General features: G+C 37.3%; 2 protein-coding genes across 3 annotated transcripts in view; one reads left to right on the top strand and one right to left on the bottom strand.

Moving 5' to 3' along the window:
- LOC134532660 (uncharacterized) overlaps positions 1–8,609 on the top strand; it is a 180,627-nt gene extending 172,018 nt beyond the window's left edge. For both annotated transcript variants that reach the window (XM_063369322.1, XM_063369323.1), the window contains one exon: positions 5,813–8,609. In XM_063369322.1, coding sequence (XP_063225392.1) covers positions 5,813–7,283 — 1,471 coding nt within the window. In that variant the 3' untranslated portion in view covers positions 7,284–8,609. The remainder of the gene's footprint in view (positions 1–5,812) is intronic.
- Positions 8,610–11,132: 2,523 nt separating this feature from the next.
- LOC134532659 (replication factor C subunit 2) lies at positions 11,133–25,530 on the bottom strand. The gene is made up of 8 exons (XM_063369321.1): positions 25,312–25,530; positions 23,963–24,074; positions 20,359–20,567; positions 19,058–19,253; positions 16,662–16,790; positions 15,222–15,302; positions 13,870–13,983; positions 11,133–11,311 (listed from the first exon to the last, which is right to left on the bottom strand). The coding sequence occupies exons 1-8, from the start codon at positions 25,416–25,418 to the stop codon at positions 11,216–11,218; spliced, it is 1,044 nt and encodes a 347-aa protein (XP_063225391.1). The 5' UTR covers positions 25,419–25,530; the 3' UTR covers positions 11,133–11,215.
- Positions 25,531–27,537: the final 2,007 nt, after the last annotated feature.

The raw sequence follows: 27,537 nt of genomic DNA, 5'->3' as shown, positions 1-27,537 counted from the left end.
CACAATTTATATCACTATTATTCGCAAAAATAAATGTTTTAAATTATATGGACCTGCATTCAATAATAATCATTAAAGAATAACACTTAAAAGTACATCTATAATTTTTATTTGTATGTAGCACTTTTTTTTTCATCCTGTTGAAAATTTCGTTGCATGGTGCGCGTGCGTCGTAAAAATGCACTCTCATAATTTTTTACATACCGCGCTTAAAGAAGTACAACTTCAACAGCTCGATGCTAGTTACTGACCATCAGCGTCGTGGTGAGGGAATGGGGGAGGTGTATGTTACAAGAAACTGACACCAGTGCTCGCCCGCGCTGGAGGGGGGGGGGGGGAGCTACTATGGGAGCTGAGCTGAGCTGACAGGACTCGCTGCAGGTAGTGGCACAGCCAGGGTGGGGTCCGGACCCTTCCCTTTCAGGATTTAAAACGTAACAAGCAAGCGAGCGAAGACATAACAAGGTGGGAGTGAGTTTTGGCGACACTATGCATGCATTTTGTTAGTTTTGATCTGGTGAAGGTGCTGAGTGGTTCTAACTCGTGTTGTATAGCCAGGGCGCAGGGCCGGTGCAAGGTAAATTGGCGCCCTAGGCGAAAAACCTTAATGCCCCCCCCCCCCTACCTCGGACACCCCAAAAAAAAATTTCCTTGCCTCAAAATACATCACGTAAGCTTAAAATTTTGTCAACAATCAAATGTAGGCAGGCTTGTGTTTTTTTTTTACTTAGTTACTTATTACAAATCATAAACAGGTCACCGTGGACTTTAAATAATCAATATAAACATTCCAAACTGTTACCAAAATCCATTTTCATCTAGATTCAATAATCGTTAAACATATTATGTCAGCTGTTATGTGTCGTGCTGCGCCGCCCCCAGCTACTTGGCGCCCTAGGCGGTTGCCTAGTTCGCTTAAGGCGATTGGTGCACGGTAAAAAACGGTCACGGGCCCGAAAGCAATGAATTTTGTATCATATGATCATTTAAGAGTCTAGATGCCTATGTGGGTGACTGTTACTATGTAGGGAGGTCAGGAGCTTAGTTCCAGCTCGTCAGTGGCGAGATGGCCTTCATACGGGAAGGGTGTTGCTGGTGGTCGCTCTGCGGCCTGCCATCTAGGAGGAATTAACAGAACCTCGAAGGTTTTATCTCCCTCTCCCTCTAACACACAGCCGATACGGTTCTATCGTGCCCGGAGGAGGGGAAGGTTTAGCAGGTTTTCTCTTTCACTCATCCTTCGCCATGGGGAGGCGGAATGGATTATTTATTTGTTCGCAACTGCGCACGTCTTGTGGCTGAGAGCGCACATCTTCTCACTCAACTCACTCGTTCTCTCACACTATTTCAATAAATCTTTTCAAATCTTCAACATCAATACTTTAAACCATTGCGCTTCCTGCGGATTAATTATATTTCATGCACGTGCCCGAATTCAGCTGCAAAAAAATAAAACGGGTAGTCAATTTTTTTCTTCAAAAACCTTCCGAAACACTGTGTGTTAAAAAACATTCTGAAAGCCCATTTTTCTAGATAAATGGAAATTCTAAATCACCTACGCCACAAGGAAACATTGTGCTTTAATATTATGTAAAGAAAACACCTCTTAGTTTTATAGTTATGTAAAGGTGGTGTGATATGTTTTAGATGTCGCACCATCTTATCATCCATGTAGAAGAGTTACCCGAAAAGCTAACAAGACTATTGCCATGGAAATTGAAATATGGTTAAGGAAATATTTTTCAAATGTTTGTAAACAGTAAACAACATATAAAAAATCTTATAAATGTAAAATTAAAATACAAACAACCCTATAGCAAATTTAATTTCAATATGAAAAAGTCTACAATAATGTTTACAAGAAACGAAATTGCAATAGCAATACAAAAACATCGCAATTTTGTTACATTGTTAACATATATATTATTTTTAATAAAGGCAATAAAAATGGCATACTCAATATTTGGAATACAATAAATACCTTAAGCCCTACATAATTGCTGCGATATTCACAATAAATGCTTTTCTTAAATATAGTAATTAAAAAACATCGTAAATAAATTATGAACATACATATTATGGTGAAGGAAAGTGGACACTATCACACTGAAAAATCTTAGAGGGTAGTTTTCCTCATCTTATTTCTTTCTTTGCGTTTTTGGTCTTGTTCGTTAAAATATTTCATGTTCAAATACTTGATACGCATATACGTTCCGTCCTGACAAAACAGTATATAACTTCTTCTGGATATTTATTTTCAGTAGTTCCGCAAATAATTTTAGTCAGTGATTCAAAAATCCGTTCTTTTCTGCACAAATTGTTGCCATGAACATTATCAAAACACATTTCAGCGATCTTTATTAATTCCAAAAATTCATTAGTGGGACATTTTAAGTTACCCTTTGATTGTACATGTATCCAGCTATCGTCCTCCGAATTGAAATCCGTAGTGCCAAGGTCAGGATATTTATTTCTGAAACGATGAGCTATATAGCCAGAAACATATTTCAGCCCTTCAAGAGAAATTTCGTCACTTGAAAGGGACCTGGCCTCTAAATCTAAGTCTATTTCTTCCATGTCAGCAAGATCTATTTCATTTAAAGGTGATTTCTCTTGAAATGTCTTTGTAAAATACATTTCCTTGCACAAAAGTAGTTCTGTAATTTCATTCTGATAAGCACTGTCCTGTTCCATTTCATTTGACGAAAAATCACTTACCAAACACATTTCGTCTGTCTTCTCATCCGTGTTTTTCCGTTCAGCAAAAACTGCTGCAGAATGTTTTCACAATATGTAGTTTATAATTCTGTATCTAAAGTCAATGGGCGACAGATGCGTATATTGATGTCCCATACCTCTAATATACGGAGAGAGAAAAAACCACTCTTAAGGGGCCCGCCTCGTCAGGGGTGTATGTGTGTTAGTGAGGCGGGATGATAAGCGCGACGCTCGCCGTTGCTTCCAGCGCGGTATAGCCTCTAAGCGCAAGTCTCTGAACTGGCGCGCATTCGTCTCGTCGTCACAGGATAACTGTGAAATTTCAGCGGTGACCGTAACATTATATGGCGGAGAAATGAAGATAAAGGTGTTATGCAAGCCCCTTAAGTGCTTTCAAGAATCTGTACTGATTGTTTTATGCCTAAAAATTACTCTGAAAACACGCGTTTTAGGCATTTTAACGCTTCTAAAAATACAGTTTAAAAACTTAATCTGAAATTAAAAGTACTTTTCGGTCCTCAGCGAACTCTTAAATGCTATTCGTAAATAGGCCCCACTCGGATATCTTGAGTAGTTTTGAAATCGCGTTGTTTTTCCTGAAGCTCTGCACACCGTATGTGTGCCCAGGTAGGCGGGCCCCTTAACACATCTTAGTTCAGTTTAACTGTTAACAAATATTTAGGTTAACAGGTCCTATACATATTTCCGAATGTTTTACTGACTGAGTTATACTGGACATTAATTAAATTGATCGCTGATATTTATACTTTTAAACGAAATTTTGGATTTATCATTTTATGTAAACTCTAATGCGTTAAAAAGTGTAACGCAACACTACACACAGGTAGTGATGTCTAGTGCACTGCCCTATGCACATTAGTTAACAAAAAAATAAAATGAAATATTAATTACTGATAAATAATACCTTGATGTCGTGATACAAGTAACACATGCTTATCTGATATTTATCTCAATTAGAATACGAAATAGGAAGACAAAATAATTAACTGATTTTAAGACTGATTTATTACTTACACAGTACAGTGCATTTTGAAGACAAATGGGTCTTAAGAAGCGAAAATCGTACTCGATTAAAGGATGGTATGGTGTTCGGTATATTAAGGTTTCCCTCAAAGTAACGGTTTCACAATGCTTTTAAGATATTAGTTACATCCCAACATAAGTTTAAAACATTTCTCTTAAGAGTGTGCTTCGTAGCATTAAAAGATGTGCCTTAATTATTTTGCAAATTTATCATTGTTATGGTGACGATGTCAGGGGTTTTCGTAATTTTTTTAAAAAATATAGTACAGTATTAGCAACTACGTTAAGAACTGTTATTTTATTCACACAGAGAAAAGAAATACAAAATGCTAAAATTTGGCGTTTGTCCTTTAATATACTATATAGGTTTGTTATTATATGTGTGTTGTAACATGTATAAAAATGTTAAATATATTCAACAATAATTGGTAATTATATATATTAAAAAACTTTTATGTACGCGACTTGAAACTACGTGAAAGGTTTTCAGTCTATAAAGGCCTATCTATGATTTTTTTTAAATTATTAATTCTTATGCAAACAATTAATAAAATTGAAAGTTTCTTACATTGTCAGTATATGCATAGCATTACAGTTATTCCAAACAATTCTCTACCAGTGTTTACCTAAGGTTTGCATGTTATGTTGGTTCTTCTACTGATACACGTATATTACAAGAGGTTTGTAATAGATTAAATGAGGTAAGTAAGAATTCGTTTTTATAAACGTTGTGTATGAAATTATAAATTTTGAGACGTATAGTAACAAAAAGAAGTGCGTTCCGAAGACATATGTCGGTAGTGTTACCCACTGAAACATTATTCCCACTTCAACTCTCTGTAAAAATAAAAGTATGGGGTTGAATGCGTCAAAAGGGGTATATAAATAAAATTTGAGGCTTCTTCCTTATTTCATACGCTGGTGTCCCCCCACTTATAATTGCAAACAAAAATTTTTCCTCGATGTTGTAATTTACTCTGCTTATTAACAAAATTTTTTGGCAGTAAATATGTATTTAATTTTTAAAAATGAAAGCATTCATGTTTCGAAAAAAATATTAAAGCGATGTGGGGAAAAATGTTTACAGATACTCCAGTAAAATTTTCAGTTTGATTGTTTTGATAGTTTCGGAGCTGTTGCGAGTTTAGTTTGGAGGATTTTTCGGCCGCGCGAGGCAATTTTGGTTCTTTTTCGTTTTCTTCCAGCGTAGGAAGCAGGGAACAAACGCCGATACCCGGCTTCACCTCGCATCCTCTGCTGGCCTTCCCTTGTCCTCTCCAGATGTATTACTGTATATTAGCTCCATGAGCGCGACCTTGACAGACCCTTCGGCGGTCTCCTCTCGTCATCCCTCTACACCCCATTCTTCCCCCTCCCCACCCTCAGGCTGCGGCCAGCCGGCCCGAGCTCCGCCGGACTACCTGGTTCCGACAAGCGCCGCCCTCAGCGCCACGTCGCGGGGACATTCTTCCCGGCGGCGAGAAATTTATACGCAGCACTAGAACTGTCACTCCAGAGGGCGTGTTTTGAGTCGGATCGTATCAAAAACAAAAGGATATGAAAATATATTCATAACTCAATAGTGTTCTGCCAATTATGTTTTCATTTTCATTTAAAGTTATTCTTTAAATCGCTCCTGAAGTAGTCCAGCAGTGATCAATGGAAATTGTCAATATTAAACTGTAATTTTGACGATGAAATTTTTTTTCTTACTTTTATAGGTGCAGAAACCTATTCGTACACTCGTTTCTTGAACTATACTTAAGTTTAACATAATTATGTGTTTTCTAAATAATTCTGGCTTGGAATAAAAATAAATGCATTAAAATGACATAACTCAGTAAAAAAAAAGTTTATTAAAAATATCCTAGGTATATTATGTCTTAAAAAGATGCATCAAAAATAAATATGTACAGTTAAATTAGTTTTGTCGTAATATTTTCCATGCATCAATCGCCTTAATATGGACACGCCGGTCCTGCCAGGGCGCTGAGCGGACCAGTTAGTGTTGTGTGGACTGGTCTGGTCGCTGAGTGGTTCCTGTCGACAGGGTGCTGGAGGTGAACGGCAAGCTGGTGCTCGCCAAGTCCAAGGAGGACATGCTGCGGCTGCTGGCGGTGGCCCCCGACCCCGCCCAGCTGGTGGTGCTGCGCACCAGGGCAGCGCCCGGCACCCTCAGCCCCCACGGCCACGGCGCGGAGCTGCGGGCCGCCCTGGACAAGGCGCAGGAGGCGGAGCTGGCCAGGGACACCCTCAAGTCCGACAACCTCCGCCTCACCCACCGCATATCCTACCTCGAGGAGCAGGTGTCCGAGCTGCTGGACAGGGTCAAGGACCCGGCCGCCTGCCCCAAGACCGGCGCCGACACCGCCGCGGCGTCCCTGCACCCTCCGTCCCCCGCCGGCTCCAAGCAGGCGCTGGCAGCCTCGGCCAAGACGACCCCCTCCAAGCCCGAGGTCCAGGTCTTCCAGAAGGGCCCGCAGGTGACGGCCATCGTGGCCAACCTCCCGGGGCTCGACGTCGGCGGCAGCACCCCCGCGGATTCGAAACACGTGCTCCCGACCTTGAGGTCCAAGACCTCCTCCCTGCCGAAGAACCACGACGCGCGCAGCACCAAGTCCCTCGACGTCGCGTCCAACTGCTCGTCGGCGGACGTCGCCAGCCACCATCACCACCACCACCACCATCACCACCACGGCCGCCGCAAGCACGAGAAGCACGCCTCCCACCACAACCTCCAGAACGCGCAGAGCACCAACTCGCTGGACGTGGGCGGCCAAGAGCTGCAGTCGCGCCTGAACGCGCGCAACAGGTATCACTCGCAGTTCTATCTCTCGGAGCAAGTCGTCAAAAGCGCGCACTCGGTTTCCGACTACGCGTCGGAGGCGTCTTCCACCATCGACTCGCGCCATCATCACCACCACAAGAAGTACACGGACTCTTTGCGTCGCAAGTCCGAGCAGCATTTCATCGCGGAGATGAAGAATGGGAGATCGCACGTGGACTACACCTCCGAATCTTCGACGGGCACCTATCATCGTGCGCACAGAGACGCAAGGAGCATCAAGTCGTTAGATGTGGAATCCGACGTGAACAGAACCGTGCCGAGACATTACACGCCCGAGGAGTGGCCCTATTCCATACACTCCCAAAGCAGGATACTGGAGTCGAAAAGCAGCACCGCCTTGGACGACGCCTCCGAAACCTCGTCGAACCTCTCGCACCAGCACAGGCTGAAGGGGGACCCGTGCGACGGGAAGCCGCAGAGGCCCAAGCCGCCGAAGAAGCCCCTGCGGCTGTCTCTGAGCAGGGCCACCAGCCTGCAGGTGGTGAACACGAGCCCCCCGCCCACGCCGGCGACGTGCGGCCGCAAGCCCACCAAGAGGGCCCACAACGGCGAGTCGCCGCCGGCGCTGCAGCCGTCGGCGAGGACCCTGCCCTCCATGCGCTGGTCCTCCGCGGCGGCCCCGCAACCCGCCAGGGGCGTCAACGGCTTCGCGGCGAGCGAGAAGTGGTGCTGAGCTCTCGCGGCCGCGCGCCGGGTCTCGCCTAGTCACGCGCGGTCAGCCAGGATCCTCTGCATGTGGTGCTCAAACACTTGTGCACTTTCAAAAAATAATAATATATATTATAAAGTTTTAGTTTTACGTACGTACGTAGTTCATATTGAAACGCACTAGTCACGAACTAGAAAACTCTTTCCCGCGGTCAAAAAAACTCGGGCATACGAATTGCAGTGCAATTTTACAACATTGACAACGCACGAGCTGCATCCGCCATGAGACACGTTTTCGACGGTTCAGCTGGCAAAAAAAAAAAAAAAAAAAAAAAAAACGTTCAGTTTACGCCCAAACATTTTGTGTTCCACGGCTCGAACGCGCGAACTAGGAGAAACACCAATACTTGAAAACGTTTTTTGACTAGACCAGGTACACTAAAACGACTGGGATCGATGAAGACACAGGGTACGAGTGCGCGCACCGGCTCTTCAGCCCTTCGCACCGCGTCACCGTATTCCAGACAGAACTTAGAAACTGTTTGTGCGCACGGTATGTTGCCCGTGTGTATAGCTATCGAATTTAGCATTTTTTTTTTTGGTACTGCTTTCCGTATTACAAAAGTTGTAAAAAATTTAGAACTATTTTTACTGTTATTTTTTTAAAACAAAGGTTGTGAATATAACACCTCGATGAAACTTCTGAAAAGAAAAAAAATATATCTCACAAATTTATAATAAATCAGCCTGTTTCTTACACTTAAAACGATTTTCCAATGATGTGTTCTTTTCTTCAAGTGTTAAAGTGGCCAGCTCAAAATAGAAGAAATATAAATGATTTGCTATATATTATAATAGTAGTAGTGTATAAATAGGGCGTCACCATCTTCATTTTCAATACTTGCTATCAGGAGCGTTACTTAACACACATTTTCAGCTAGAGGGCGCTGCCGCCATCTTGTTTTAGTAATCGTTATAAGGAGCACTAGTGTTACGCAGTACATATGCCGTCTGCTAGGACTGCGCTGCCACCATATCAATTTAATTTTATCCCACTAGAATTCCAATCACCAGACAGACATCTTGACCGCCATCTTGAAATTCAGTAATTAATTACCTAGAAAATCTGGAAAAATTCCTAAATTTCATCAAAAGAATCATATATCAAAAAAACGATTATTTGATTGATCAGTCCCCTCCGAACGTTTATTTTCGAAGGCAGGCAGTACATTGTCAAAAACACGAAACAGATTATCACCGAAACTGGATAAATTATTGTGTTTTGTGACTGTAAAGACTAAGAGTTGGAAATGTACGAACAAATTAATAAAACAACGTAGATTTAAATACATTGAAGATGATCATTTGATTGCAATGTTCTGTTCGCTTTGATTAATTTTGTTTTAATAAAATTTTGGAAATGTTATAAAAAAAAAGTATACTTTGATGCATCTATACTCTTCTTCCAACATTACTCATGAGTAGAATTGATACTTATTATTCAAATACTCTGCCCCTGGGCATCAGAATTCTTATTTAATATACATGTTTCACTTAATTATTTAATGGAATTAATTAATCTTATAAGGGCTCTTCCATAAGAGGTTACCTGCTAAACATATTGACTACTTTAGGACATAAACTGAACTTCAAGGAATTTGTAACATGTAAAAAATTAGTTACTGTAGTAATATGTTTTGAAATTACCCCTAAATTTCAGATAATTTTAAATTAAAATAATTTCTTTAATTAAAAATTACATTTTCTTTTACATACACTTCTACTTCTAAAAACATAATTACAGTACGTTGTATAATATAACTAGACTTACTTTTAACCATTAGCGCTATCTATGCAAAGGATTTGCTACTATAGGTATTTTGTGCTGGTAGCATTATCAAATGTTAATATAAATTCTGTAACTGTAATTCTGTAATTACTTCATGAACAAAATTGATTAATCAATCGCCATTTTAAAGTATAAGTTTCTTTGTAGAATTTTTTTTATAGTAACTATATTTGATGATATAACTTACAAGAAACACAATTGAAAAGTGCATTTATAAAACCATGTTCGTAATATGTTTATTGGAAAATGCACTTCAACTGTTATCAGGCCAACAACGTGCTAATCTCAGTGTTGAGGACAATGTTTCATATTGGCTGCAAGCTAGAAATAGTCTGCTACAGTGTGCATAGCTCGGTTGTCAACATCCAGCCAGATGATAACTAGATGGCCGACCTCCGTAGTTGTCCACTAAGTTTTCGTTGCAGAGTTCTCCGCACAGGTGACATCCTCGGTCAGCCACACTGGCCCGAACTTTCCACTTCCACCTCAGAGCTGGTGCCGGGCAAGCAAACATCCTATCAGCAAAGTGACTAGGCGACGTTCACGTCTCCACCTCTCCGCCGGAGATGGGACAGTGACAATATCTCTTGTTATTTGACCCTCACACCATTATGCACTGACATCGTACCTCCTGTGGCAGTAAAGCCCGGTCCCCACCTCGTCAGTACCAGTACTGCTCTAGTCTATCTTGCGATACCGATATTTCATTATCAAAGAAATTATGTCATTAGACATAGAAGTTACAACTTATGGCGGTATTGTGAAATATGACGACATGCCCGATTTATTACAAAATGTCATGATGCTGAAAAATGTAAGTTGCTGGGAAAATGGTAAATTATGAGGAATAAAATACCAGTATTACAAAATATACAATACTGAATGGGACTGTATTGTATTTCACAATACCAAGAAAATATTATCTTCAAAAGACTCCCGTTTAAAAAATTAAATGCCATTATTGCGAGATAAATTAGTCTGCTTCACAATACTGAGAAAAAATTATCTCAAAAAGTCTTAATTTCAAAAAATTCATGTATTCAGGGTGGCCAGAGACCGGGGAAACTGGGAAAATTGGGAAAAGTCAGGGAAAACCTGGAAAAGTCAAGGATTTTTTTGATGTGTCAGGGAATATTTTCATGTAAAGCTTGTTTCAACATTGTAATTAATTCTTTAATGGCCATTTGTTATAAAAATGTGAGTTAGCTATATCATTTTCAAAGTTGTGTGTGAATATAACCAAATTCATCTGATAATCCATGCAGAATTTTTTTTTTGTGTTTAAAAGGATGGTGCGTGGCTTATTCCAAACTTGACAACCCTGCAAGGCAACACTGCATAGTAAAAGCAGGGATACCAACTTAGGGGTTCTCTCCCTCCCCTCCCCTCCCCCAATTAAAGGGGAACGAAGATGTAAAGAGTTTTTTGAGGGGTTACATTTATTTAGGGGGATTTTTTAGCAGGTACATTATTTAAGAATTTATTTTGAGGGCGTGAAATTAAAGTGAATATCTTGAAAAAAAAAAAAGTGAAAAAAGAACAGCACCACAAGTGGCGCTGGTGGCTGAATTTCGCAATACGACCATCAACAACCTACTGGTCAAGAGCACCAAATTTTGTTTTCACTTTTACCGCTTTTATTGTTTGACGTTTTCACGTTGTCAGTTGTCACGTTGAGGTTGTGTCCGTTAGTTTGTTGTCTACTCGTGAGTTTTATTGGATTGCAAAGTAAGTCATTTATGTTTTTCTGTGTTGCCAAGAAATTGCCAAGGAATAATAATAATAATAATAATAATAATAATAATAATAATAAAAAAAACTGTCAATAGTTTGAGTACTGGTACATTTCATGTAAACTCAAATTAAAAATCCCTGAGATTTACATCCATGCCTACATTAAAGTACATACCCTACTGTGTACCCTATTGTTAAGCACATTATTTGTTTATTTGCCAAATATCAATGAGAATTTAAGCATTAGACCACTAGGAAGGATATTTCACTTGTACTAAAAAAAAAAAGACAAAAAATTTAAAATTATTTTATTAAAAATATTAAATAGAACATATATGAAACGAAAAAGACAGCTGCAGTCTGCTGGCATCTGCTCACGACTTGACCCGGCAGAGGCGTGCCAGCAAGCCCGACATCTGGAGGAGAGAACCGACGCCCTCGACAATCCTCAGGTGAGTGTGCCCAATCTCCTAGAACAGCAAAGTACAATACCTCGCAAACTGTAAATGGTATGTTTATGTAACCGACTTAAAACTGCACAAGAAATATACCTATTTTTAACAGTTACAAATGATATGCAAGTAAGAAATGCACAAAAACTTCAATTCTATTTTAACACGTGTAGTGTATGTGTGCAATAGTTCTAGGTTGGCAGCCATGCCAAGAAGTGTGGAGGCCGGAAGTGCATATAGATTAGGTTGTTGTTGTTGGTGCAGGACCGAATGGCTGATGTGTGTTAGGACGGGCAACCTGAATCGCAGCCCATCGGGCGAAGCACAATGAACAGACATAACAACATGGACTTACCATAGTCTCATCATTAATAAGAAACTTTGTCACGTGCAATATTTTCAGTAATCACTTGACTATGAACATAATGCTTTGGTGTGTTGCAGCATGGTGTATAACTGCTGTGTCCGTAATTTATGACTTCTTAATCAAGCAGAGATAAGGTAATGAAGGTTAGGTAGGTACCTTTATTCAGTCTGCACTGTGTTTTCTTCAGCATGCCAGGGAGAGTTAGACCTGTTATGACGTGACTCAAAGCCTAACCTACTAAAATTTGGTCCTGTAATGACTTACACAAAATATCACTTTACAAAACATGATCAAAAACAATCCTTTCATACATAAACCAGTCAAATAAATATAGTTTTAGCTGATATGGATATTACAAGATTCAAGGAACTGCACATTTGTAAGCAAATTGTACATTAATTATTTCCCTATTATATAGAATATAGAGCATTCCAAATACATTAAAAATTTTGGGATTAATTTGTAGAAGTCACATTTGCTCACTACCACACAATACTTCAGTTCAGTCAGGTGTGCAGCTACTGCAATTTACAAAATATTAAACAAAGTAGTATCATAATTTCACACATTTTAATGACTGGAAAAAAACCAACTCTATTGATACTAATATAATTAATTATAAATATTATAAATATATTCCTTCTTATTGAATGATTAGTTAGAGCTTAATGTCTTCTCAATATTGGGGTCATTTGAGGATAAATCTCTCCTGCTCTTGGCAATGTCCACTGTATTTCCTACTTCAAAGGTGAGCAATCTGACCACTCAACTATTGTGGTCCCATTAACACCATCCATACACTAGCGCCCAACTACACATTCTGAAGCTTCGCACTATAGTTACATCTTCGCTCACTTTACCTTGTGATTATTTACAACTTACGTAAACTAAAAAGAATACAAATTATACATCACAAGGTATCGAGATTGCTGTTTATAAATAATTACATTTACCTACCTATTTTGAGCTGTCTTAATAAAAGTTAAAAAATTAAAATAAATAATCCAAGGCCTCGTAAACAATATAAAAAAGTAACAGTAAATTTTTGTGACCTGCATTGGTCACAATATCATTTTGATATTTTTATTTTAACTATGCTATTTTTTTTTTTTTTTTGTATTTCATAAAGTAATAATCTCATGCTGCAATTATAGTGTTATGAACACAGACAGGACTGCGATGCGCGCCAGGTTTGGAACTGGCTGGTGACCCTGCACAGCCACTGATGTAAGGCATGCAGTGCGTGCCTGGCTGCATTACAAGGGTCATTACTACCCCTAACCCCCTCTGGTCCCCACGAATTGCCCTGCTTCAGACTATTATCACCTTCAGCAGCCTGGGAATTCTGGGCTTACAGAAGCCACCACACGGAGTGGTGCAAATAAACACCGCCTTTCTCGATGTTTTTGGCGTCGGGTTGGCCCAGGATGATGCGACTCATCACGGCCTCTCTCATCAGTTTGAGAAGGGCACCACAGGACTCGAGCAGTGACGCCGGTCCTCGCGATGAGTTCCAAGAGTGAAGGGAAGTGTGACATCAGGGAAAAGGGCAGACACCCCTCCCCCCCCCCCTCGAAAGTGGCTTGACATGATCGAGGGAGTGTGACTGAGTGGCGCAAGACTGTGTGTGTGGGCGGGCGCGAGGTAAGGGGCGAACCACTGTTGAGCCTAGCTCCAGTGAGGAGTGCGAACATTTGATAAACTCTATGTATCAGTGAGATGTAAATTTCACTTCAGTTATAAAATAAAGTGTTCATAAAACAAATATCAAACCTATTAAAAAAATTTAAATAGTAAAATGATGCCTTATGTGGCTACTGAGATTCTTGTCTATAGTAATTAACATCACCAAATCAGTATGGGTATTATAAAATACTGTTCTTATTTGTAGAAACTATGGTACATATTAAATTATTGAACCTTGTTAAAAAAAAAAGTTGTATTTTTATAATTCTCAATATAATTTTATTTACCTACAAATCCATTTTTAAACTATCCCTTTTATTTTTAATGTATTTAGCCAACCAAAAAAAAAAAATAGCTACAAATTTTGATTATAATGCTATAGTAATATTTGTTACTTTAAACAGCTATAAAATGTAAGTTAAACTCAGAACTTCATCAAAACTTTTACATTATCACTTAACTTGGACCCCAAAAGAGCAAACTAGGAACACCCTTACTTTCTTACAACTAAGTTGAGTCCTACCTTCATGAACTGAAGTTTGATATCACAAGCCATATCCAAAGTTTTGCAGACACGAAATATATTTGTAATTATGTCCTCTGCTGCATATCCCAGCCTCCAAAGGTGGGCTATGATCTAGAAAATAAAAAATAATAATAAAGTGTTCCCATTGAAAAATCAAAATTCTTGATTTTGTTTTAAAGAATAACAATTTCACACTTATTTTAATTACACACAAGAACTCTGTAAAGAAAAATAATAATAAATTTAAATATCTAATATGTATATACGTATATTTAATTTGGTTACCATAACATCTGATTATAATTTTTTTAAATACTGACATCAACCTCCCGTGGCAGCAAAGCCACGGGTGATGGCAATACCTACACCAAATTTCTTTTAAGGTCAGAGGCATTCAGTGAAAAGTAATTTTACTGAATAACACCACATTTTTATCTGTGTTCATTTTGGAGACAAAATTATGTGTTAATACAAACTAACCACCTATTATCTTCTTTCACTTAAAACTGTTAATTTTGACTGATAGATTTTGACCTGTACCAATGAAATTCAAGAAGTTCTGTTTACTTAATAACCCCTCCGCCCACCACAAAAAGTACATAAAAAAGCCTCTAATGAGTATTAATGTTATTTACTTGTTAGAAAAAAGAAAATAGTATATTAACATTCACTTCAATTATTATGTCACGAGGTGCTATGGCGTAGTGACAGAATTAAATTACATCTTTTCATTTTCCCGTTAACATCAGCAGGCTATATAAGGGATGTTACGAAATCAGGTTTAGTCATTTTTTTGAAAGAGCAGGTGAAACAAACAAACGCATAAGAATCCACACCCGTTGCTGGTTCGAATAAGGAAGTAGCCTCAGCGGAGGAGGAAAGACGCCATGCGCGAAGAATAAGTAGCAGCAGACCAGCATGCCCGAGGTTATTCGAGTACAAATCACGATGGCAGACGGACGTGTACTGACAACGTGGTCACCAATGGAAGTGTGCATTGTTATCCCCGCACTGAAAGCAGAACTCTCGGGACATTACTTCCAAAACAATGCTGAGGCGGAGCAGGCTGAGCGATAATTCCTTGCGTGGCAAAGCACTGAGTTCTACCAGAGTGGTTTCTTCAAACTGATTGCACGCTACGACAAATGTTTCAATATAGGTGGCGACTATGTCAAAAAACTGTGCCAGGTGTATAGTTTATGATGCCACGGTATATTCATATTTTTGCAATAAAGTTTATATGTGAAAAAAATTACGAATCTTACTTTCAGAACATCCCTCGTACCATAGCGTCACTCAACACAATTTTAAAAAAGTTAAAAAGTTATATATTAACATGTATACAACACCTTGTATGCTTTATCCAAGTCTCCTTCTGCACAATGCAGCAACATCTCTTTGATCAACAAAGGGTGGGGTTCATCACAAACCTGTAACAAAAAAAAAATACTAGCAACATCAGAGCAAAGCTACATTCACACAATGCTCACACAATTGTTATTCTGCTACAAGACTACCAGTTAAAACACCTCTCTCACATGTGTAGCCCACTATAAATTAGAAGATATAAATACTTACTGGAGTAAAATCAAAGAAAATATTTAAGAGGTATCACAAGAGTTTCAGTTGCAAAATATTTACAAAGCAGAGAGACCCTTGGGTAGTGCAAAGATGTACAAAATAAAAATTTATTCTAAGAGTGTGATAAAACTGATATAAATTTTCAGGAGACAAACTTGAGTATGGTTGAAGGAACAATGAAATGCTGAGTGAAAGATGAGAAGTCACACTTATAAAGAAATAACATTGGGAAATAATTTTTACATGATGCAGAGCATTAAAAAAAAAGTGAGAGAATTTGTCCACGGAGGTTTGTTTCCTCTTTCTGCTCACTGCACATTCTTTTGCATCATGTTAGAAGTTACTTTGCTGGGCATATCGAAAAGAATTTACACAAAAATTCTTAAATTGTAACCACAAAAATATGCTTGTCATTCTTTGCCAACTCCGGCTTCTTGAACCATGGATTTCATTTAGAAGACAATTTTTACATGCATACTTTGGCTGAATAAATGTGTTACCAAAGAAGTTTTGTGTGTTAATTTTAGTTCCTGCACATTCAAAGTTAAATTTTATATTTGTTAAAAAAAATAATAATAATAATAATAAAGAATTAAAATATATAAAAGGAACATGAGAATGCCACATTCACATAGTCTGTTTAAAAACGAGACATGTCGCATATGCATTCCAGTAACAGCTGAGTTGGAAGGATGCATCATGATGCACTTCTTTTCTCCAGAACTGTCACAGTTTAGTGAAACTGCATAATACAGACCTTATTTAATGAGATTCCATGTAGACATAAGCTTTTCAAAACCACAAAATCACTATAAATGTTGATAGTTAGGTCAGGTCATCAGAAATAATTTTTAAAATACAAAACTGGTACGTCAAAATGCTGGAGATAACTCATCACAGTTTTCCATAAGAACCTGCATTCTTCGGCTGCGTTTATGTCAATTTCAAGTATTTTGTAAAACGTTATCTACACAGTTGACAAGGGATGATTATACTTATAAAACCGATGAAAATTTAAAAATACATTGAACAAAAAGAAAACACGTATGTACTTTGCCAACATAGAAAAATTTTTACAGCAACTAATGAGAAGATTACCTGACATTTAGTAAAGTTATTATTTTTTTCTGATGACTTAAAACAGTAAGAATTTAACCAAACTGGATGTTTGTATCAGTGATTGATTATGTGTGGCAGTGTTAATTTACCTTGAATACATTTTCACTGCTGACGTGGCCGAACCCGTTGTGAGTGGACTGCAAGTTGTTGAGGGCCTGCCTCATGTCTCCCTGTGACGTGAACACTACCGCCTCCAAGCCATCCTCCGTGTACGACACCTGCCGACATCGCGAGGCTGTGAACTCGTGGGAAAGCTACAGCTGCTACATCATGGCACCTGAGTACCTTTCACATAATTCCCCCACACGTCGAAATCACTGTTGCCACGTGCTTAACGACTTGCAGACGATGCTACCTCACACCAATGATGAACATGCACCGTCTGCTACTCATTACAACTTATTTTAAAATTTTTACACTTGCAAATAAATAATTTTCACAAAAAGAAAAAAAACCCTTTGATTTGAATTTCCAAATGAAGCACTTCACTTCAACTTGGTGGCGCTGCGACGTCAGCCAGCAAAAGAATGCTCAATCCTCTAACGCTCTTGCGTGAAAGTCACTGTAAAATCAACGAAAGAAAAACATCACTGTACCTACTAAAATGAAACCCCCCACATCGTGTATAACAAAAAATATCCCGTAAAACTCTTTCACGCTATTTTTTCCCCGACATCAATGATAGTAAATCTTCAAATAAGTTACTGTAAAAATCAAGCAGTGATTTTTCGCCACAATCGGGACATTATCCCTGCAAAAATATAGTTTTGATTAAAAAACCTTGAAACCATTTCTATTTTACAAATACGAACTATAGAAATATGAAAATTACAAATTATTTATAGCCATCAAATGCAAGCCTTGGACTGTAAATAAATCAAGATACTAGACATAAGACTAACTAGTCTGCTTTACAAAAAAAAAAATATATTTTAATAGCACACACAGGTTTAATGATTAAGATTAGAATTAAACTGCCCAATTTTTCATATTTTTGTCCACGCTAACGCTAGTTAGTGTGTATTGTAGTATGTAATCACATGCAGTGTGTTCGCCTCTACCTGGCAGCTACTGGGCCCATGATCACCGGCAATATGACGCGCGTGACTGCCATTAAGTCCAGGCCTGCACTGCATTCAAGACTGACTTGTTGCTTCACTAAATATTAAGCATGTTCATAGACTGTCACAATACTATGTAACAGATTGACATAGGAGCAACCAAAATAGTTTTTTTACAGTAAATGATGAGAACTCTAAATAGACATTTTAAAACAGACTCCAGCTAATTGATAGATTTAGTTTAAAAATTACAAATAATTTAGAACCACACATGACACTCGGTAAAAAAAAGTATTTTCACCTATGAAAGTGTTCAACGCCATAAGGTCTTTTGAATTTGAATTGTTTTATTTAGGGTGATAAAATATATGCACCTTTAACCTCTTACATACAAGGACACATCAGAAAAGAAATTACATTACCCTCACATCAAGATGCTGTAAAAAAACAAACATACAATTTCTAAGTTCACTTTTGATTGGCTGTAACAAAACCTCGTGGGAACACCTGCCGATTTCCCCAACATAAGAAATACACACAGAAAGCACCAGAACATCTTGGTAACTGATAAAATGTATGGAAAATGAGTGCCATTCTGTCATGCACCTGTCTCTTTTCCTTTCCTTTACTAAAACAATACCCAATGTTCTAGAAATTTTACAAACACACTACGAAATGCACACAAAAAATATGATTACAAAAATAACATTTAAATGAAATAAAATACTAATTATTACATTTGCATATTTCTCAATGGTGAAGACTTGAGAAATAAATAAAAACTGAGACATCCCAGTGAGTTAAAACTACTTATGCTTTTGACGGGAAGTCTAATAAATCGATGAACACCGGCTGCACACAAGAAAAAGGTCCCCTGCGCACATTGTCCCGTTACGCTGTGTCCCGTTACGCTTATTGTACGCTTGCGCCGCATTTATCTCTCTTCCACTCGATTGGAACTACCATCGATTTGAGTTTTTCGAGGCAGATTAAACTTGAAACACTCCCATTCGTTTCATACTTTTCCTATCATCGTCCTATCCTTAACAGAATAACACAGATTGGAAGAAGTTAAATAGCAAACATGTGTAAAAGTTATAGTTAAAATAATCTCTTCGTTAAAGTAATAAACATATTTGAATTAATGAGTGCAAATAAAAGTAAATTACTCAATTAGATTGTAGATTTCATTTCACTCCTTCTTTGTATCCGTACAAAATAGTGATAATTCAATAAAAATGATTCAATTTTATTCATAAAAGTATGCAATTATTTTATCAATGTTTTGTTATGACGTTGTCACGTTAAACTATCGTCCGTAAACCGACTTTACAGGCGACCAATTTTTTTTTGTAATATACATAAATCTGCACGAACCTGAAATAGCTTACAGTAACTGAAAGTGAAGACGGACGGACACTCACCTGCTCCTTCTGACACACCTCAATGACCTTGGCAAGCACCTGGGCGTCCGAGAGGCGGCCGTACCTCAGCATGGCGCAGCGGGACTGGATGGGCTCTATGATCTTCTCGCTGTTGTTGCACGCGAGCGCGAACCTCGTGGTGTTGCTGTACAGCTCCATGGTCCGACGGAGGGCCTGCTGGGCCCCATCCGTCATGCTGCAGCCCGGCAGGACAGTTACCTCCACAGCAGGGCCCTACCTACCTTCAGTGACACACTATGTGAAAACTGCTGCAAGTACACTCACTGCTGGCAGACGCTACACACCGACACCTCGCAGTCGCAGCCAACCCGTACAATGGGCTTACAATCACGTCCAACCACTCTTATTGCAAACAGAAGAGAGGGGGCCCGACAGTGTTACGGTTTCATCTTTGACATCACTGTTAACGCAAAGGAATAAAATCAGCATTGCATATTACAACATAGAAGTCAGTTTCTTGGCTACGCCTCTTGAGAAGAGAACGACTGCTAAGTTACTAGGCTGTACAATTACTTTGCAGTAAAAAAAAAAAAAAAAAAAAAAGTAACCATCTGTTACTAAAATAAAACTCTTCGTTTAATAGTGTAAAATAAATGCTGCGTTTTAGAGTATGGTTACGTTTGCTGCCATGATGACCCTTCCGTATCTAGTTACCGGTTGTAAGAGATCCCAAAACATGGGAAATGATGAAACAACCATCGAATATGAGCAAGGTGATAGCTTTTAATTAACAGATACATATCTAATTTTAAATGCTTGGTGTTTCATACCTGTTACACAAAAAATTCAAGTCTTTATTGATATTTGCTGTCACGAGGCTTTCATTGTATGCTACACATAGTCTAGTATGTCATTCTCTTCTACAGAATTTGATACAATAAACACATTTGAATATAACACTTTATTTGACTTCCCTAAATAAAACAGAACTCATCTCGTATTCTTTAAAAGCTATTATCAAATTTTTTTCTCCTCCAGACACTTGTCAATATTATGTAAAACTCGGAATGTCCTTTATCAAAACTTGTGAAAAATCAATATGTGGCTGTACTTTATTCCAGTTATTTTGATTTCAAAGACAAAACGTAAAATGCTACCCCAGATGCCTCACAACTTTCTAAAAAATGAATCAAAAACTAATGTTTGACATTATTAATTTTCAAAGCAAAGAAACCCCACAACCTTAGTTACGTATTTTATCGGCTACACGTCTAGTACCCGGTAATGAAAACACACAAGATCTCAGTCTTCGAGACACTGCCGGCCGACACGTTACGCACCTATCTGCCTCGTCCAAGATGATTATCTTATGCCGACCTGGAGGCAAGGTTACTTTCTGCTGGGCAAACATCTTGATCTTACTGCGCACCACTTCGATGCCCCTCTCATTGGACGCGTTGAGCTCCAGCACGGCAGAGCTGAATGCAGGGCCGAGCATGATGCGAGCGAGACACAGGATGGTCGTGGTTTTGCCCACCCCTGGAGGGCCCTACCGCACACACCACACAGCACTTCGCAAACTGTCTCGTGAAATACTACTGTTAGGTTTGTAACATTACAAATACTCTGATCCCCTGAGGAGTCTTACCTGCCATGGTTAATTTTAAGTTTTTGTCATTTCCAGATCTTTTAAATTAAATATTTTCAAAATGAGACTATAGAAGTTAAGCTGTATGCATTATCCAGTGCTAGAAACAAATAATATGAGTGTCTCGAACGGTCAAGGAAAATTTTTTGATTACAATTACATCCCAAATTTTAAAAAAAATAGCAGATAAAGAATTATATATTTGATGACAAAATTTGCAACAAACAACATGATACACAATGCCTGAGGTGTTTATCATAAGTAGAAATTGGTACAAAATTAAAATAATGACATGGAAGTGCAATAACTCAGCGTGGTGATCGAGACAAAATATCAACTATTTTTATTAACTTGCATAAAATCTACACAGAGAACATATTGGTGGAAGTCAAACATTTTGCAGAGTTGAGTTTTTTTTACTAAAAAATTTCAGAGGTAAAATATGTAGCTAACTCAAAACTGCAGAATTTGTTCAGACCCTCCCATATGAAAATGTACAACTATACACAACAACATAATCACAAAAAGTTACAGATTAGTTCTCCAGTACAAAAAATATATGCCAATTTGAACTACTAATGTTAAGTTCTTAGGTAAGTCAAACTGGTCACAGAGGAACACTGTGTGTACTGTTCATATACATTTGTTAGTAAGAGCAAAATCTTTTTATTACAATTTTAAAAGCCCCACAGAACACAATCATATTCGGGTGATGAGTGATAGGCTGCACAAATATCACACAACCAGACTCACTCTAGTAATTAGTGATGCAAATGTAAGAATAGGTAATATCACAAGCTGTTGCTTACTAACTTGTGACAATATGCTACTCTTCCTGGATATATAATAAATTTACACATGCTCTAGCACAGTTCAACAGACCCAACAACAACATTCAGTGTTCAGGCCATCTGTCCTTGTGCATAAAACGTAATATTGTAATTGTAAATCATGATAGAAAAAATTTGTCAAAATGTTTAATGAACATAAACTAACTGTAAACTGTATAAACATTCTTAAGCCTAAAAAAATATGTGAGCAAGTCTTTCAGTACTGGACAGTGATGTGTAAATATCTAACTTCAGTAACGAGCAAATAAACTTACGAAACTTGGACACGAAATTTAATGTAGAATTCTTTAAAATAACGCAGACCATAATAAATATACAAAAATTGTATTTTCTACTACATTTTTCGATGTAAATCACACGTAATTTCCACACCCGCCGCTAGAATTTGCTGCCGAAGCAGCTACGTTGACTATCGAATTATTTGATTTTCAGAGCAAAAGGTTAACGTCAAAAATATTTAACATTTTGTTGGTTCTATAAAAACATTTCAGGTATTTTTCAAACTAAAAGTTGCAGTCTAAAAGACCCGAGCTTTGGATTTGATTTTCAACAAGGAATTTTTTATAATACTGCCCATCTGGTTAAAATTAATTGAACAGTCAATGCTATAAAGTTCCACACATGTTAGAAGTTATAAAGGCTATGAATTAGTGTGCAGTCTTCTCATTGTGCACAGGACAACTATGAGAGTTGAACGATAACCATAACATTATATGGTGGAGAAAAGAAGATAAACGTGTAATGCAGGTCCCTTGATTGCTTTCAAGAATCTTTACCGTATGTTTCCCGACTACAAATTGATCTGCAAATGCATGGTTTAGCTACTTTCACTCTTATAAAAATACTGTTTAGCTAACACTTGCATATCTTGAGCAGTTTTCAAATTGTACGGTTTTTTTCTGAAGCTCCGCACACCGTGTGTGTATCTTAAATAGAGCCTCAAAAATTCAAACACTTAAAAATTATGTTTTTAATAATTAAATTTTTGGGTTTACTTACTGTCCCATTAGAGAATATTTCTATACCACACTATAAATAAAAGGAATACTGTGGTAGGAATTGCCCATGGATTATATGTAGAAAGTAATCATCTCAGGAGTACAGTATGGACGCACCAGGTTTCGAACCCGGGTCCTATGGAATGTGAGTCCAGTGCCATACCCTTGCATCACTTTGCTCTGTACTTATAAATGTAGAATATTCTAAAAATTACAACTTGAATGTAAAAATTCAGAACATGGTACTTATTATACTTTTTTTGTGTTCTGCTTCAGAAAATAAGGATGAATATGAAAAATTTTGCAGACTGAACCATGTCAAAGCTAGGTAGTTCCAAGTGTACAAACCTTCCTAGACATTGAGGCACCGCAAGCTCCAAAGTTAAATAATACACCAAAAAAAGCTATTATTCTTAGATAGCTACAAGTTAAATGGTAGTACAATAATTTGCACTTCTGCAAATGAAAACTATGCAAAACTGCTATTAAAAAAAATAAACACCAAAAGAACAGAGCATTGTTACATGCTGTATCAAAATAATTTATAAGCAGAAAAATCACAAGAAATTTGAGAGAATACTCGACTTGACATGCACAAAAATTACAAAAATTCTATTACCTATTTAAAAGTTTGTGGAGGGGGCAGGGGGAATTTCTATGGGTTTAATAAATATAATATTGAAAGGTTACATTATCCTAAAACTGTTGCCGAAAATTTTTACTACAATGGGTAAGTAAACCAAAGATCTGCCAGTTTATTGTACGCGCCACAACTTTCTGATAGCTGTTTTCCCTAGCAGCATGGCCTTAAACACGATTGTCAGGTAAGATATCACATACTTCAATTCAGAGATGGACGCATCACTACAAAAATATCTCCGTGAAGTGAGACAATGCATCATGCTCTGACCCTCTCGGCACCTAGACACTGACCGCAATTGAGGTGTGTGGTTGCTTTAGTCACGACACGCACAAATGTCAGAGTAGGTATTATCACAAGCTTTAGCTTTCTGACTTGTAACAATAAACTACTCTTGCTGAATCTACATAGGAGTTATTTATGCTCTAGCACAGATCAACAGGCCCAACACTTACAATAGGGCCATTTGACCTTATGCAATGAGACATTCATGTAAGTAAGTAAAAACAGAATAAAATAATTAAAATATTGTTTGCTAAATAAAGCAATGTAACAAATTAATACTCAAAAGTTACATAAATGCAGACATTAATTGACATGACACAAATGGTACAAAATCACATTCAGGCAGAAAATGAGATTGTTCTCATGCAAACAAATTAATTGTAAATTAACAATGTTGTTTGGTAAAATAATATTATCTACATAAATTGTAGACACCAGAAATATATTTTTCATTTTTAAAATCACATTTTTTTCACTACTTTTATAATTTACCCAGAATAATTTTAACAGTGAAATACTTACAGCCAAAATGATATTGGGTACATTTCCTTGTTTGGCAAATTCTTCCAGTCTCTCCACAGTATTTTCATTTCCAACAATATCTTGGAATGTGTGAGGTCGATATTTCTCTATCCTAGAAACAAAATAAATAGCTTAGGCTATTTAAATTCATCAATTTAAGTTAAAAGTGTAATCTAACATGTGATAAAGAATGTGCAGATCCCAATTTTGTCAAGTGGTGCAGTCAAAAACTTGAGCGAACACTTTGACGAGTGTTCACATAATACATTAGGAAGGGACTGGTGTATTACACCGGAGAAAAAGTTTTTCATAATTTACACACATTTTACTAATTAATCTTCTCAATTAGCACTAGTATACTTTTTCCTATTTTTCAAGTGCTGATATGTCAATTCTGGTATATTAACAATGGGTTTGGTGCCTCACTTCCCGTTTCCATTTTGAAATGATTTTTTCACAATTTTGTTTATTTTTTAAAAGTATTTTCAACAATTCTCAATAATCTCCATGGCAACAGCCCTGCATTGTTGATGATGCTTTCTTTATATCCATGGCAGAGGCTGCTGCACTGTTCATGCTTTCTTCGTCTCCCAATAACGACTATTGCATTATTTCTGCTTTATTCTATTTCTGATCTTATCCTGTCTCTCTGTGAAAATTTTCTTTGCCATTATATTGAGACAGTATTAGTTAAATAAATGTGAATTTGGAGCCCTAAAATAATGTTTAATTCAAGATGTCTCTTTGGTTTATATTTCTTCCCCTTTATATGGTTCTAACATTTTATTAGTTTCCAGTTCATTTTCGAAATTTTAATTAGGTTATTTACTTTATTTTTTTTTCAGTTATCGTTATAAGTGCGGCAAATGGATTACCCACATAAAGGTGCATTTAAAAGCAGAGCGAGAAAGGTTTGCCTGTAAACTACCGTTGAAAAGCATGGGTGCATTAGCAATTTTTAATACAGCTAACCTAATCAAACCAAGCCTATCGTTTACCCACACTATGTTTAGCTAACCTAACCATTAACATCATTAAACAGTATTAAATGTTACTAACCTAACCAACCGTTTAAAATAAGTTTACAGTATTTTAAATAGATCTAGCATAACCTAAACAAATTTTAAACAGTAAACTATTTGAAATATCGAAAAGTTTTCTAACAATGAAACTTTTAACCTCTTGTCTTAAGAGCACAATTTGTAAAATCGTCAATTCTTAACACTAGTTTCTTTCTGTTTTCATATTTTGCAATACCTCTGAATAGCAGCTTCTAGTAAGTACAACACACAATCGAAAGCAAAATTATAAACATTAAACTGTAGGTTACGATTCTTTCTAGACATTACCATGGAAGGTTGTGTGTCTTTGACTTGGAAACCGACTCTTCCATTTTATTTTTCGACGTGCTGGCTTCTTCAGCATCATCTACGACCATGCACTCATCATCAGTCATAGCTGTAACAATTATTGACGTTTTCAAACGATTTTAACCATCAAATTTTCACAAGTCTACAATACACGTCAGTTTTCCCGCCAACTGTCCGCCATCACCATTGAGTATATTTGCAGTAGAGTGCGCGCGCAGTATTGATTATTGAATATATGGCTAGTTCTCCATCAATTTATTACACCATGTTTTCAAGCCGAAATTTTTTTATAAGGTCGTGAATAATACATTAAATTATATACCAAACAAAATGCTATTTTATGTTTAGTAAATTGAACAAATGTATGGGTATGTTAAAACACTAAATAAATAAGAATCAAAAATAGAACTTTATTAATTGAATAATTTTTAGTGACGCATACATAAGTTATTAAGACACAATCATGTCATTTAACTAACACATTCGAGCCAGCTCCGGTCTGGTAGAAGGGTTTACAGATCGTTTGGCAGGGCCATCTCCAACTCTTGGCGCTTTGTTGACCACGCTGTTTTTAATCTGCTTAACACCTACCCGCTGGGTGATATTTGGCTCCTCCCACGCCTTAATTACAAAAGAGCAAAGGTTTGAAATAATATTCACTGTTTTTGTTGACTGATTGACTTATTGTTGACGTACAACACAAATCCCGAAGGAAATATGTAATTTACTTAAGCTGTCCTCTACAAATATGACAGAATTGGCTGGACTTCCTGGAGACACAAATTATAAGTAACCGAGAAAACCGTTGATCTCAGCAGTTATTTAGTTTACAAACAAAACTTAAATTAACACAACAATAAACTCCGAAGTTGACGTCACACAGTCAGATGGGTCGTGGACTAAGCACCGTCAAAGAGGACCCTTAATATTTTTAAAAGTATAAATCTCATGTTAACAACACTGGACAAACACTGAAAAAAATCTATACCTATGTATATGCATTATAATCAAAATCGTTTTGTGGGAGAAAATGGAAGAACTTTTTGAAATTACTATATTTCAAAAACATGATTATTCAGAAGAAGCAAAAAATTATATGTAGAAAGCCAGTGGTGTAGCCAGGATTTGTGTATGGGGGGTGTAAAGAAGCATGGCCCCCCTGTATTAAAGCAGGGGGTCCGGGGGTCCTCCCCCGGGAAAATTTGGATTTTAATGTGTAAAATAGTGCTATTTTAGCAGTTTTTGGTACTTAAATTTAAATATTGTAATGGTTAAAAATTTTATTAATTTTAATATGAAATTTGTTTGAGTGACGAATAAGAAATTAAGTAAATATTTGGTGCTAGGGGGGGGGGGGGTTGAACCCCTAACCCCCCCCCTGGGTACGCCTCTGTAGAAAGCATTTCTGAAAATGTTTTATTTATATAAATTCTCACCTTTATTCCGATATTAATATATACTTAGATAATTGTGTACCCTAATACGTTTAATTATTCCTTTGCTTTGAAAATAATATTATAATTTTAAAGTGTTTTCTTGTAAGAAGGGTTCAGTAGTTATAATCTAAATAAACATCCCAGAATTTGCCTGGAATTTCCCAGGATCCGAACTCAGGAACTCCTAAACAACTTTTTACATTTGTGCCTCCTCGTTCGGTGTGAATAGGCCTACATGGTGACATAATGGTACGGTAGTAAATATGTTATATTTATAAAAAAAAAAAACAGGAATAGTCTGATAAAATAATCTGTTTTACAAGGTAGCATAAAAATTTTTAATTCTTAAATATATTTAATATAAGTACCTGAGTGTGTTTCTGTCATGTTCTGGGGGTTTGCCTCCTAATTTTATTCAGGAGTATGTGTAGATTCATGGCTTACTGAAACTACATGGGACCAATGAGACGTTGGTCCAAAACACAGGCACGGAAACAGACTAATAAGTGACTGGTAATGGTGAATTACGTAGGTATTACCTAAATACTAAACTGACACAGTTATGTGCTGCTGGCAAAGAAACTGCAAAAATAAAAGCATTTTAAAACCAAACCAAAAATTAAAACTATTCTACTATAAAACTTGCATTAACAGACTTACTACTTATTCACAACAAATAGAGTTGTTTTTTTTTTTTTTTTTTTTTTTTTGCTGTCCAATGTAACGGAACTATCTGCAGGTGAATCTTTTGGCAAAACGTGTAGAACAG

Source organism: Bacillus rossius, chromosome 6, assembly GCF_032445375.1.
Source record: "Bacillus rossius redtenbacheri isolate Brsri chromosome 6, Brsri_v3, whole genome shotgun sequence".
Lineage (NCBI taxonomy): Eukaryota > Metazoa > Arthropoda > Insecta > Phasmatodea > Bacillidae > Bacillus > Bacillus rossius.
This window is presented reverse-complemented; position numbering and strand designations above follow the sequence as displayed.

Coding starts and splice junctions, on each gene's coding strand:
- LOC134532659 (XM_063369321.1), bottom strand. CDS start 25,418: ATGACTGATGATGAGTGCATGGTCGTAGATGATGCTGAAGAAGCCAGC. Junction 20,568..23,962: donor TACCCAATATCATTTTGGCT/GTAAGTATTTCA, acceptor TGTGTGCGGTAG/GGCCCTCCAGGGGTGGGCAA. Junction 16,791..19,057: donor AGGTGTGTCAGAAGGAGCAG/GTGAGTGTCCGT, acceptor CGATGTCGGCAG/GTGTCGTACACGGAGGATGG.